General features: G+C 46.5%; 2 protein-coding genes across 3 annotated transcripts in view; one reads left to right on the top strand and one right to left on the bottom strand.

The window, feature by feature from the left end:
- Positions 1–5,938, top strand: part of LOC107572951 (single-minded homolog 2-like) — a 20,217-nt gene extending 14,279 nt beyond the window's left edge. The window contains exons 6-11 of the mRNA XM_016259389.1: positions 375–574; positions 1,159–1,265; positions 1,804–1,951; positions 2,695–2,860; positions 2,940–3,192; positions 5,223–5,938. Coding sequence (XP_016114875.1) covers positions 375–574; positions 1,159–1,265; positions 1,804–1,951; positions 2,695–2,860; positions 2,940–3,192; positions 5,223–5,671 — 1,323 coding nt within the window. The 3' untranslated portion in view covers positions 5,672–5,938. The remainder of the gene's footprint in view (positions 1–374; positions 575–1,158; positions 1,266–1,803; positions 1,952–2,694; positions 2,861–2,939; positions 3,193–5,222) is intronic.
- Positions 5,939–10,830: 4,892 nt separating this feature from the next.
- The window catches only part of hlcs (holocarboxylase synthetase (biotin-(proprionyl-CoA-carboxylase (ATP-hydrolysing)) ligase)), a 16,997-nt gene continuing 14,967 nt past the window's right edge, over positions 10,831–12,860 (bottom strand). Inside the window, exons 5-6 of one of the 2 annotated variants that reach the window (XM_016259391.1) lie at positions 11,397–11,464; positions 10,831–11,307 (exon numbers count right to left, since the gene is read on the bottom strand). In XM_016259391.1, coding sequence (XP_016114877.1) covers positions 11,102–11,307; positions 11,397–11,464 — 274 coding nt within the window. In that variant the 3' untranslated portion in view covers positions 10,831–11,101. The remainder of the gene's footprint in view (positions 11,308–11,396; positions 11,465–12,860) is intronic. The other variant, XM_016259390.1, reaches the window with a different exon arrangement.

The following is a 12,860-nucleotide window of genomic DNA, read 5'->3' as shown; positions in this document are numbered from 1 at the left end:
GTGTGTGTGTGTGTGTGTGTGTGCGAGTGAGTGTGTGTGTGCGTGTGAGTGTGTGAGAGAGAGTGTGTGTGCACGTGCGTGCGAGTGTGTGTGTGTGTGTGTGTGAGTGTGTGAGAGAGAGTGTGTGTGCACGTGCGTGGGAGTGTGTGTGTGTGTGTGTGTGTGTGTGTGTGTGTGTGTGAGTGAATTAGTGTGTGTGTGTGTGTGGAGCTCATTCCTCAGATGTGATCTCTGCCAGAGCCGCTCTCATCAGTCTCACACACACACACACACACACTCTTGGCTCGAGCTGCTCTCCAGATGAGGAGAGGCGGATCTGAAGCTGTGGAGGAAAGCTCCAGCTTCCACACACTCAACCCATCTGATGTGTGCAGGTGATCCACTGCAGCGGTTACCTGAAGATCCGTCAGTTCGTGATGGACGTGTCTCTGTACGAGTCCTGCTATCAGATCGTGGGGCTGCTGGCGGTGGGTCAGTCTCTTCCTCCCAGCGGCTTCACCGAGATCAAACTCCACAGCAACATGTTCATGTTCCGCGCCAGTCTGGACCTCAAACTCATCTTCCTGGATAGCAGGTGAGATTCAGCTCAACCCGCATGAGAAGAGGACTCGGCCTGCACAGAATACCTGCATGACACTGAATGCACTACTGTATCCCACAATGCAATGTGCTCCGCTTGACCAGGGTTTCTGCAGGTTTTATGAAGGCAAATTTAAGGCTTTATAAGACCAAGTAAAGAAGTAGTAAAGAATAAACTGAACACAATTCGTCATTATGATCTCTTAATGTGACTGTCTTGTATTGGCAATCGGAAAATACAGCTTACGATAGATATCCATTTCTCTTTAATTAAAAAAACCCCTTAAGCCTTCAGATTAACCACTACAGAAATAACTTACTGCACTTCTGATCACACTGCAAACAAGTGCTGTTCCTCAGTATTTCTGTCTTGCTTTCCACTGCAAAGATTCTTAAATCAAGAAACATTTACTGCAGAGGCAAAATGACACAAGTCTTGTTTTCTGAGAAAATGATCAAAATGAAGTGAGTTTATGATTAAAACAAAAGCAAATATCTGTCAAGTTTCTTGAGAATTGTCCAAAGCAAAGTTTCGTAAGATCAACAGTGAATGAAAGCATTTTCTTCTTTGTGTGTCAGGGTGGCGGAGTTAACGGGTCACGAGCCGCAGGATTTGATTGAGAAGACTCTCTACCATCACGTCCACGGCTGTGACGTGTTCCACCTGCGATACGCACATCATTTACGTGAGTCACCGCATGCGCTTCATCAGATCACTGCTTCTCAAGCATGTTCCTGGAGCTCCAGCAGCACAGCATGTTCTGCACAGTCTCAGGTCTGACCCAAGTCAGGTGTGTTTGATCAAGCAGACATTAGATGTGGAGTGTTTTGTTTGTACTCCAGGAACATGGTTGAGAACCACTGCTGATTCCTAGTGTGTTTGCACAGAAACACAGACATTAAATCAACTAGAGAACCTGGATTATTCCGTCTGTGTGTGTGCGTGTGTCTGTGCATGTTTGTCTGTGCGTGTGTGTGTCTGTCTGTGTGTGTGTGTGTGTGTGTGTGTCTGTCTGTGCGTGTGTGTGTGCGTGCGCGTGTGTCTGTGCTTGTGCGTGTGTGTCTGTGTGTGTCTGTGCGTGTGTGTGCTTGTGTCTGTGTGTGTGTGTGTGTCTGTGTGTGTGTGTGTCTGTGCGTCTGTCTCTCTGTGTGTGTGTGTGTGTGTGTGTGTGTGTGTGTGTGTGTGTGTGTGTCTCTGTGTGTGTGTGTGTGTGTGTGTGTCAGTGCTGGTGAAGGGGCAGGTCACCACCAAGTATTACCGGATGCTGGCCAAACACGGCGGCTGGGTTTGGGTGCAGAGCTGTGCCACCATCGTTCACAACAGCCGCTCGTCTCGGCCGCACTGCATCGTCAGCGTCAACTACGTCCTCACGTGAGTGACCTTACACCTCCCTCAGCACGTCTGTGTGTTTCAGGGTTTCTGCAGGTTTGATGAAGGTACATTTCAGACTTAAGACCAAGGCAAGAAAATTGAAGGGATAAATTGAAGGGAACACAATACGTCAATATGCTTTCTAAAGCACAATTTGTTTTAATAGCAAAATTAAATACAACTTCCAACCAATCTCCATTCATGTTTAATTCATTTTACAACAAGAACAAAAAAACTAGCTTAAGGCTTGAATATCTCTGCTCTCGTCTCAACCACTAGAATAAGAAGACTTGTTTTATGAAAAACTATCAAAATTAAGTGAATTTATGATTAAAACAAGAACAAATATCTGCCAATGGACTCAAAAAATCAAATTAATTCAAAGGGAAACAAGTTTTCATTCCTCACTGGCAGATATTTGTTCTTGTCTTAATCAAAAACTCACTTCATTCTGATAAATATTTTAGTAAACAAGACTTCATATCTTCATTTCTCATCTCCAGTACATGATTCTTGATTTAAGGATGTTTAGATATTTGTACTGGAAAACTGAGGAAGAGATTCATTTTTAGCAGTTACATTTAATGCCACGACTTTATGAATTTAAGACTTTCTGCTCTGCTCTGATTTAAGACCTTTTAAGACTTTAATTTGTGGAAGGGTGAATTAAGGCTTTTTAAGACCCGCAGAAACCCTGTTCACATAGAAGCTGCACACACTAATGCCGTCTTGTATCTCTGTAGGGATGTGGAATTTAAAGAGATGCAGTTCTCTCAGGACCAGAGCAGATCCAGACCGTCTCTCTTCTATAAGAACTCGAGTCTCGCAGCTCCTCAGGACTCACGCAAACAGCTGAAAGCCAAAGCAGCCAAAATCAAAAGCAAACCCAAAGTGGCTCCATATCCGCAGGTAAGAGCGTTTGCAGGCTCACCCGGGAACATGTGTGGCTTCTGACATGTTTGTAACGTCAGACGCTTCTGGTTTCCAGACCTCGCTGCATGCTGATAAACCGGAGTGTCCCTCGTGGAAGTCGGGCCCCTGCAGCCTGTCGTCCTGTCAGGAGCAGAGCCCCATCTCACTGACGCATGGCCCTGAGCCGTCCTACACATACACACACACACAGGCTACCCCACACATTCTCTCCTCGCTGCCGTCACGCAGAGAAGCTCCCTGGAGCTGCGGTGGAGCAAATAAAGCTGCGGCACACCTGCAGACACCTGCACCCTGCAGCGCATACTCAGGTAACAACACACACACACACACACCCAACACACACTCACTCTCACACTCACGCACTCTCACACACACTCACACTCACACACTCAACATGCACACTCACAACACACACTCGCACTCAACACACACTCTCACGCACACTCACACTCTCATGCACACTCACACTCACACTCAACACACACTCATGCACACTCAACACATACACTCACGCACACTCACACTCAACACACACACTCACACACATGCACACTCACTCTCACTCAACACACACTCACTCTCACAATCACGCACACTCAACACACACACACTCACTCTCACGCACACTCTCACAATCACGCACTCTCACTCAACACACACACATGCACACTCACACTCAACACACACTTACTCTCACACTCAACATGCACACTCACACTCTCACACTCAACACACACACAGTCATGCACATGCACACTCACTCTCACACTCAATATACACACTCGCTCTCACATTCACACTCAACACACACACACTCACGCACACGCACACTCACGCACAACACTCAACACACACACTCACACTCAACACGCGCACACACACACTCAAGGACACTCACACACACACTCACACTCTCACTCAACACACACTCACAATCACGCACACTCAACACTCACACTCATACTCAACACACACACTCACAATCACGCACACTCAACACTCACACTCATGCACACTCACACTCACACACACACTCACACTCAACACGCGCACACACACACTCACACTCAACACGCGCACACACACACTCACACTCAACACGCGCACACACACACTCACACTCAACACGCGCACACACACACTCACACTCAACACGCGCACACACACACTCACACTCAACACGCGCACACACACACTCACACTCAACACACACGCACACTCACATGCACACTCAACACACACACTCACTCTCACACTCAACACACACTCACACATGCCACACACACTCACTCTCACGCACACTCACGCACACGCACACTCTCACTCAACACACACACTCATGCACTCTCACACTCACACTCAACATGCACACTCACTCTCACACTCAATATACACACTCGCTCTCACATTCACACTCAACACACACACACTCACGCACACTCACACTCACGCACAACACTCAACACACACACTCACACTCAACACGCACACACACACGCACGCACACACACACACTCAAGGACACACACACACTCTCACGCACACTCACACTCAACACACGCACTCACAATCACGCACACTCAACACTCACACTCATGCACACTCACACTCATACTCGCATTCAACACACACACACTCACTCACGCACACACACACTCACGCACACTCACACTCAACACACACACACACTCACATGCACACTCAACACACACACTCAACACACACTCACTCTCACACGCACACTCATGCACACTCTTTCTCTTCCCTCATGTAGCTCAAACACGCACACTCACACTCACTCTCACACTCAACACACACTCACGCACACTCACACATGCACACTCACTCTCAACACACACACTCATTCTCACACTCAACGCACACTCACACATGCACACTCACTCTCACACTCACACTCAACACGCACACTCAAACTCACGCACACTCAACACACACTCACCACACACACTCACTCTCACAATCACGCACACTCATGCACACTCGCATTCAACACACACACTCAAACTCAACACACTCACTCACTCACACACACTCACGCACACTCAACACACACTCTCACACTCAACACACACTCACGCACACTCACACATGCACACTCACTCTCACACGCATGCACACTCTTTCTCTTCCCTCATGTAGCTCAAACTGTAGAGTTAGGGCTGCATTTGCAACGGTAGGGTCATGGGTTGGACTCCCAGGGAAACTGATAAAATGTGCACCAAGAACACAATGGATGAAAGCGTCTGCCAAATGCTTAAACTTAAATGTAGCTGATTGATTCCCTGCATTACTAACCGGTGGTGACTCTGTCTGTCAGGTGCGGTGCATGGCGGCTTCAGACTCGGCGGGGCATTTAAAGAGGAACCCTGTCAGAACCACAGCAGCAGAGGGCGAGAGGACGAGCGGGTCAGACAGCATCAGGAGCTCCAGAGCTTCGGCCAGCAGCCGCCGCTGGAGATGCAGAGACACAGGCTGTGTGTGACGAACACACCGTACGAGGACCGGAACCCCAGACTCTTGGAGCAGAACCACACGGAAGAGAAGAGGCTGCTGGGGGCACAGAGCCCTTACGCCTCTCTCAACCTCCACCACGTCTGGGCCAAACACATCCCATCAGGACCCTACGCTCTCAGCCGCTTAACGGACGCTTACCGGGGCGAGGAGGTGAACCCATACCTGTACCAGACCCAAAACCCCACGGCCGACGCACACCGCGGTGCTCCTCATTACATCGGCACGTCTGTCATCATCAGCAACGAGAGGTGACCCGCTCAGAACTGCTCGCCTGTCCCGGCCGCTTCTACTGCTTATGCAGAACTACAGACCTTGTGTTCACACACACAGAGCAGCGTCGCCTGAAGGAGAGTCAGGAAGATCTGTTTCAACACGATGAGCAGCCGGGATACTACAGCCAGGAGAGAACACGTTTCAGGCATTCAGGGTCTCCACATGAACCTTATATTTGCTGCACATTATTGTTCACTAAACTCAGATATGCAAGACATAACCATCCACGTGTTTTTGTGCCAACATTTACAAAATTAAAATATTTCATCTAATTTAGCCATAGCAAAAAGAAAGCAAATGTTTCAGCAGAGGATTTCTGTAAAGATATAAGCACTTAAAGCTGCAGTATGCGATTTCTGAGAAACGCTGTTGAAAGTGGATCGGACAGAGCACCAAAATACACTTGTAGCCAATCAGCAGTAAGGGGCGTGTCCACTCAAGCTGGGGGAGGTGCATAGCATGCTTATGAATTTGGGGGCGGAGCTATCAGTTTAGGGGTGTTTGTTTTGGTGATTTCAAATATCAACAGCGTTTCTCAGAAATCACTGTGTGTTCGACGTGAAGCGGAGCTGTGCAGACCGAACAGTGTATGACATCAAAGTACCGTGAAAGCGATTACGGTACATACACATGTGTCTGAAGCCATCGTCATAGTGACAACAGCCATTCACATTACTTTTCCGGTGTTCCATGAACGTCTTTGGCTAGTGTCTGCTCTAGAGTATTTGCATAGGCGATCTGATTGGCCGACGCCTGCGTTGGTGCTTAAAATTGAAAAATTTTCAACTTCTGCCACAAGCAACGGCAATGACGCGACGCAACGGATCCACAATTCAGTTTGGCAACTCATAACATCACATCAGCCGCTTCAAGCCCAACACACCCGCTTGCTGCACCTTTTAATGGAAAAGTGTGTAAATTCTATGAGACCCAACTGAATTACACCCTGCACACCTGCCATTGGTCAGTCAGACAGATAGTCCCGCCCCAGACGCTGTGATTGGTTGAGTCAGAAGGTCAATGTTCTGATCAGCTTCACTCTTCAAACTTACAGTGAATCTGCACACACACTTCAGCTTTAAATGAGAACTGTCTGCATGAGCGGGAATGACACCGATTGATCTGCAAAATAATTTCTATGAACAATTTTGGAAAACGACCATTTAAAGGGTGCTGGTCCAGTTTTCTCTTGTTTAACAACCAATCCTAACCAGTCACTCTTGTGTCCAACATGGTATTTAGCTGCTATAATGGGCATATTTATATTGCTCGACCATTGTGCAGCTCGATTATTTATGGTGCAAACCAAGAGACTAACATATGGGTGTTACTAAAACGACTGGAGGTAGTTTGCTTAGAATCTCAATAAACATGAGGTGACATGTGAGCGTGTTGTGTGTCATTCTGACTGTTCTCCAGGCCGCGAGACTGTTGTTAGTGCAGGAACTTTCATCTGCGACTCCATCTGAGAACAGCTCCGAGGCACATCTACTGCTGCTCCTGCAGAGGCTTCACACTCGCTCGGTGTGTTTGCTGAAGAAGAGCCAGCGGGCTGGAGTGATGCAGCCAATATTATAGATGCTAGATTTGGTTTGACCTTCATGACCCCGCAGCTGAAATTGTTTAACAGGATATTGTGGATGTGGCGTTTATGGATCGGAGGTGAGCTATTTGCGTAATGATTTCTAAAGGCTGAGCGCGCGTTTACTCGGCCTCATCAGTTTAAAAACGCTTTCATGGATAACTGCGTCCAGCCGAGCACTGACACCTGAAGAACCGTAGCAGTGATTCAATAAGACCGATCGCTGCGAATGTGAGAAAGTGGGAGGCGATGAATGGGTTTGTAATGAGGTGAAAGATCTCAGAGCGTTTAGCGACGCTCAGAGGAACAGTTTCACTTCATCAAGACGAGCCTGAAGCAGGAGGTGCAGATGACAGATGAGCTGCTGCTTATGGAGGACGCATGAACATCTAATGTTTTTGATATTCTTCATATTCTGTGTGCTGGTCAGTTCACAGCAGTGATAGAACTAGCTAATCAACAGAATGAATCTTTGCAGCGCAGAGGAAACACAGAAGCTGCGTCTGAAGAGGCATTTAGATATATTTACACACTGTTTAATGCAGGACATGAATGCATTTAACCTGCAATTACACATGCATAAATAATATTTAGCTTTTTGAAATGAAAGATACTTTGAATGTGAAATGAAAACCGCCAGTAGGTGGCAGCAAGTCACTGTTAATAAGCGAGTCATTGCGATTAGACCGAATCATTTAAACGGTTGATTCATTCAGGAACGAAACACGCCATGTAGTTTAGAGACGCAGAACAGTGCTGTGGTTCTGTTTGGAATTATTTTTGTAGGCGAAAGAGCAAAAACGATCAGCAGTCAGGGGCAAAAAAAATCTAAGTCTCTTAAAGAACAGGTCGTGTGGTATTTTAAAGTGTCCTAATATTGTGTCGGAGTCCTCTACAACAGGTTTAAATGCATCTAAGGTAAAAAAAAACAACTGTCATTTTCTCAGAATATACATTTAATATTAGGAGTCATTTGCCAATGATTTCTAAACGATTCGTTCCAAGCATGTTCGGCACAAACCCCGCCCTTCCATTAGCCTACTCTGCTCTGATTGGTCAGCTGGCCAAGCCTGCTGTGATTGGCACAGAGAGGAGTCCTTGAGCAAGTTAGCCAGCGCTACCGGCAAAGCACCTTTACATAAAACAATAATGCTCCAATCTGTTCTTACAAAATACAAAACACTTATGCAAGCGAATCGTGCCCACAGCTAAAGTTTAGCTGCTAAACTGTGAACACTTAAAACAATAATGGTGGATACGTTAGCCGAGTGCTTTTAATCAGAACAGCTGTATCACCGGCGCAGCAGCCTAACTAACTCTCTCGTCTCTCCTGCATTAACCCTAGAACCGCCATGCAGCAAAATAAACAGCAGTTTCACAAGGATTATAAAGTCTGTGCGCTACACTACATTCTTTATTATTAAACAAAGCGATTAGAACGTCAGTCTACATTGCTTTAATTACTGCCTCAATTCGGCGTGGCATGGAGGTGATCAGTTTGTGGCACTGCTGAGGTGGTATGGAAGCCCAGGTTTCTTTGACAGTGGCCTTCAGCTCATCTGCATTTTTTGGTCTCTTGTTTCTCATTTTCCTCTTGACAATACCCCATAGATTCTCTATGGGGTTCAGGTCTGGTGAGTTTGCTGGCCAGTCAAGCACACCAACACCATGGTCATTTAACCAACTTTTGGTGCTTTTGGCAGTGTGGGCAGGTGCCAAATCCTGCTGGAAAATGAAATCAGCATCTTCAAAAAGCTGGTCAGCAGAAGGAAGCATGAAGTGCTCCAAAATTTCTTGGTAAACGGGTGCAGTGACGTTGGTTTTCAAAAAACACAATGGACCAACACCAGCAGATGACATTGCACCCCAAATCATCACAGACTGTGGAAACTTAACACTGGACTTCAAGCAACTTGGGCTATGAGCTTCTCCACCCTTCCTCCAGACTCTAGGGCCTTGGTTTCCAAATGAAATACAAAACTTGCTCTCATCTGAAAAGAGGACTTTGGACCACTGGGCAACAGTCCAGTTCTTCTTCTCCTTAGCCCAGGTAAGACGCCTCTGACGTTGTCTGTGGTTCAGGAGTGGCTTAACAAGAGGAATACGACAACTGTAGCCAAATTCCTTGACACGTCTGTGTGTGGTGGCTCTTGATGCCTTGACCCCAGCCTCAGTCCATTCCTTGTGAAGTTCACTCAAATTCTTGAATCTATTTTGCTTGACAATCCTCATAAGGCTGCGGTTCTCTTGGCTGGTTGTGCCTCTTTTTCTTCCACACTTTTTCCTTCCACTCAACTTTGTTAACATGCTTGGATACCGCACTCTGTGAACAGCCAGCTTCTTTGGCAATTAATGTTTGTGGCTTACCCTCCTTGTGAAGGGTGTCAGTGATTGTCTTCTGGACAACTGTCAGATCAGCAGTCTTCCCCATGCTTGTGTAGCCTAGTGAACCAAACTGAGAGGCCATTTTGAAGGCTCAGGAAACCTTTGCAGGTGTTTTGAGTTGATTAGCTGATTGGCATGTCACCATATTCTAATTTGTTGAGGTAGTGAATTGGTGGGTTTTTGTTAAATGTGAGCCAAAATCATCACAATTAAAAGAACCAAAGACTTAAACTACTTCAGTCTGTGTGCATTGAATTTATTAAATACACGAGTTTCACAATTTGAGTTGAATTACTGAAATAAATGAACTTTTCCACGACATTCTAATTTATTGAGATGCACCTGTACTTCAGTAAGACAGTAATATCGTGCTTAACCTAAAGCTGCACTAGCTATACATCACATATTAGCACAAAAACTTGATTATTTCGAGCACTCAATTGAAAATGTACACATAACGTTTCAATCGTAATTACAGGTTGTTGTTCGGAGAGCTTGTTAGTCCAAATTAAGAAGATTAGAAGCTAACGAAGATAAAAATCAAGATTAGAGAAGCAGTCCTTGATAAAAATGACATGCACACAACAAAAGGTTGGAATTGTATTTCTGTGGTATCCTTGAACACAGCGTCTTCTCAACATGATGTAAACACATAACCAGCGGAAGTGTTTGTGGGCAGGCGGGATTATGCAAATGTGTTACCCAGTGATGTATACCGGTAACGGGCAAAAGATTAGAAAACATGACGACTCGTTAAGAAGATTCAGAACCGACCTCTCTTTTTGAGAGACAATATCTTTATTTATCATGCACTTTTCTGATTAACATCTTTGCAGATTGTTTTCATTTAAGGATAGCTACGTTATAAACTGCAAAAGAGATATTTTTCAAAAACCCCTATGACCTGCTCTTTAATATTAACTTGTTTATTGAACTGTTGTATAAAATCAATATCACATTTGTAATCATGCTGATTTTTGGAGAAAAAACGGCTCTTTTTGCGTGATATTAACTATATGAAATAAAATATATATACACACACATTTTATATATATATATATACACACGTTAAAACAACAATGACGATATTACTGCAGACGACATATATCGCACACCCCTAATGCTTGTGGAAGAGATTGCTTTGCAATTTGAGACCGCGCGGACGATGCACGTACAACAGCGTATGCGTGAGGTGAATGTTGAGAGAGAGCGCAAGTCAAGTATGTGGTACTGTGCATGTGTCGTGAGCGCGGTTGAGTATACTTAGAAAGCTGTGCGGACGCGGCTGTGCTATAATGGTCTATTACTGAATCGATACCGAATCGTCCTCGTCTGCATCGCGATGCATCTTAGAAACGATTAATTTCGACACCTCTATTTCTCAGTTCAACATTTCTCCTGAAATTTATTTAAAGTACTTCCTCTGCATCCCACACACACTCTCACACACACTTCAGTGGAGCAGACACAATCACGTGTGTGTGCACCTCGTATCCGGGCAGCGTGCGCACAGACTCCACCACGGCGAGGGCGGCGAGGTGCTGCAGGAAGGGGATCCTCTGTCCGAGCCGTGAGTCCACAGGAAGCTGCAGGTGGAGCGTGAACATGGCGCATCCCAGCGGACTCAGCCAGGCGTTCCCCCCGCGGCCTGCAGCACAGCATCAATAATGACCCTCTCGTTTACATGTTAAACCAGAGTTAATGCGGCTGTGTGAGAGCCGATGGAAACCCGCTGACCTTTGCCCTGTGTCTGACGAGCTGCTATGGCGATTAACCCCGTTTCCTGTGGCGACTGCGACATCAGCCTGCAGGAGGACGAGAGAAAACACAGTCAGAGTCACTGATAAACAGTCATCCTGCTCTCAGCTGCACGTCACTTTCATGTCTGTAGTGCTTCAAATAAACAGGAAAATAACAGAATAATTTATGCAAAATCAAAAACACGAGGCAATGAGACGTGTGCACTGAGGACTGAGAGCTTCTCGCTGGACTGCAATTGACCTTTGACCCCTATCACAGGCTTCCTATCCCAGCAGCCCCATCAAACAACACCCCCACTAACACAAACAGCCATCCACTTGACCTCAGTCACGCTGGACGCGTCAATCTCACAGTAACTGCTGCAAAAGCACTCCATTACTCCTGCAGAACTTTAATAAAGTCACTTCCATGCCATTCCATCCTCTCCAATGCCAGTCACGCTCCTCGGCCTTCGTTTGCTGCAGATTTTACTTCTGCAATCAGTCAAAGAAGCTCAACGAGTGAAAACAGACGAATGTTTCTCTTGGCGTTACAGGCGCGGGAATCTTGGATCCGTGTGTTGTTTAGAGCAAATACATTTACAGAAGAGCTTCAGCGCCATGTCTTCAGTCTGCTGAGCCGCTCGAAGCCCGAGACACACACAGAGCAGCATTCAGATGCAAAGAGATGCAGAGTGACGGCCCTTTGAGCGGCTCCGCTGTAATCCACCTATTCAAGCGCTGCCTGTTCAGATAGAGCTGCCTATCACTGGAAACTCCACCAGAAAAACAGAGTTTCCAGTGTTTTTACAGCAAACCAGTCCGTGTGCTGATCGTCCAGTGAAGAGTGTTTTCTAGAGCGACCACACATGCTAATTTGCAGACGGAGGAATTCGTTTTCTCAGAGTTTTAATTGAACTGGACGTGCTTGCAAGAGTAGGAATTCAGAAGAAAAAAAAACTGCAAAAACAGAAACCCGGTGGTCTGACGCGTCAAACGCGAAAACACGAACAGAAGGAAGAGTGTCGAAGCGACAAGCAAATGTGCAAAACGCTGCAGAGAGCGAAGGGGATTTCGGCAGATCTTCAGTCGGTGCTCTGCTGAAACACACACGCATGCAGCTGTTGAGATCATGACCTCGGAGCAGCAGCGGCCGGTTAGTCAGACGCGGATAATTGAGAGCTTTCACAGTTGGGCAGGAGCGGCGGAGACCCCCGCGAGCGGATCGTGACGCGGCTGCAGCCGAGCGCATCAGGAGCTGACGAGCACAGACGGAGCTCTGCAGTCCTTCAGCAGCACAAATCAGCCTTTAATAAGAACATCAGCCGCTAATTGTGCAGAGAGAGATGCCCGCGACCTGCCTGTGTGTGAGTGAGTGAGTGTGTGTGTCTCAGTGTGAGAGAGTGTGTGAGAGAGAGAGTGTGTGTGTGAGAGAGTGAGTGTGTGTGTGTGTGAGTGAGTG

The sequence above is a fragment of the Sinocyclocheilus grahami genome, unplaced genomic scaffold (genome assembly GCF_001515645.1).
Source record: "Sinocyclocheilus grahami isolate Dianchi unplaced genomic scaffold, SAMN03320097.WGS_v1.1 scaffold1838.1, whole genome shotgun sequence".
Lineage (NCBI taxonomy): Eukaryota > Metazoa > Chordata > Actinopteri > Cypriniformes > Cyprinidae > Sinocyclocheilus > Sinocyclocheilus grahami.
The sequence above is the reverse complement of the archived record's forward strand: the minus strand, read 5'-3'. Positions and strand labels throughout refer to the sequence as shown.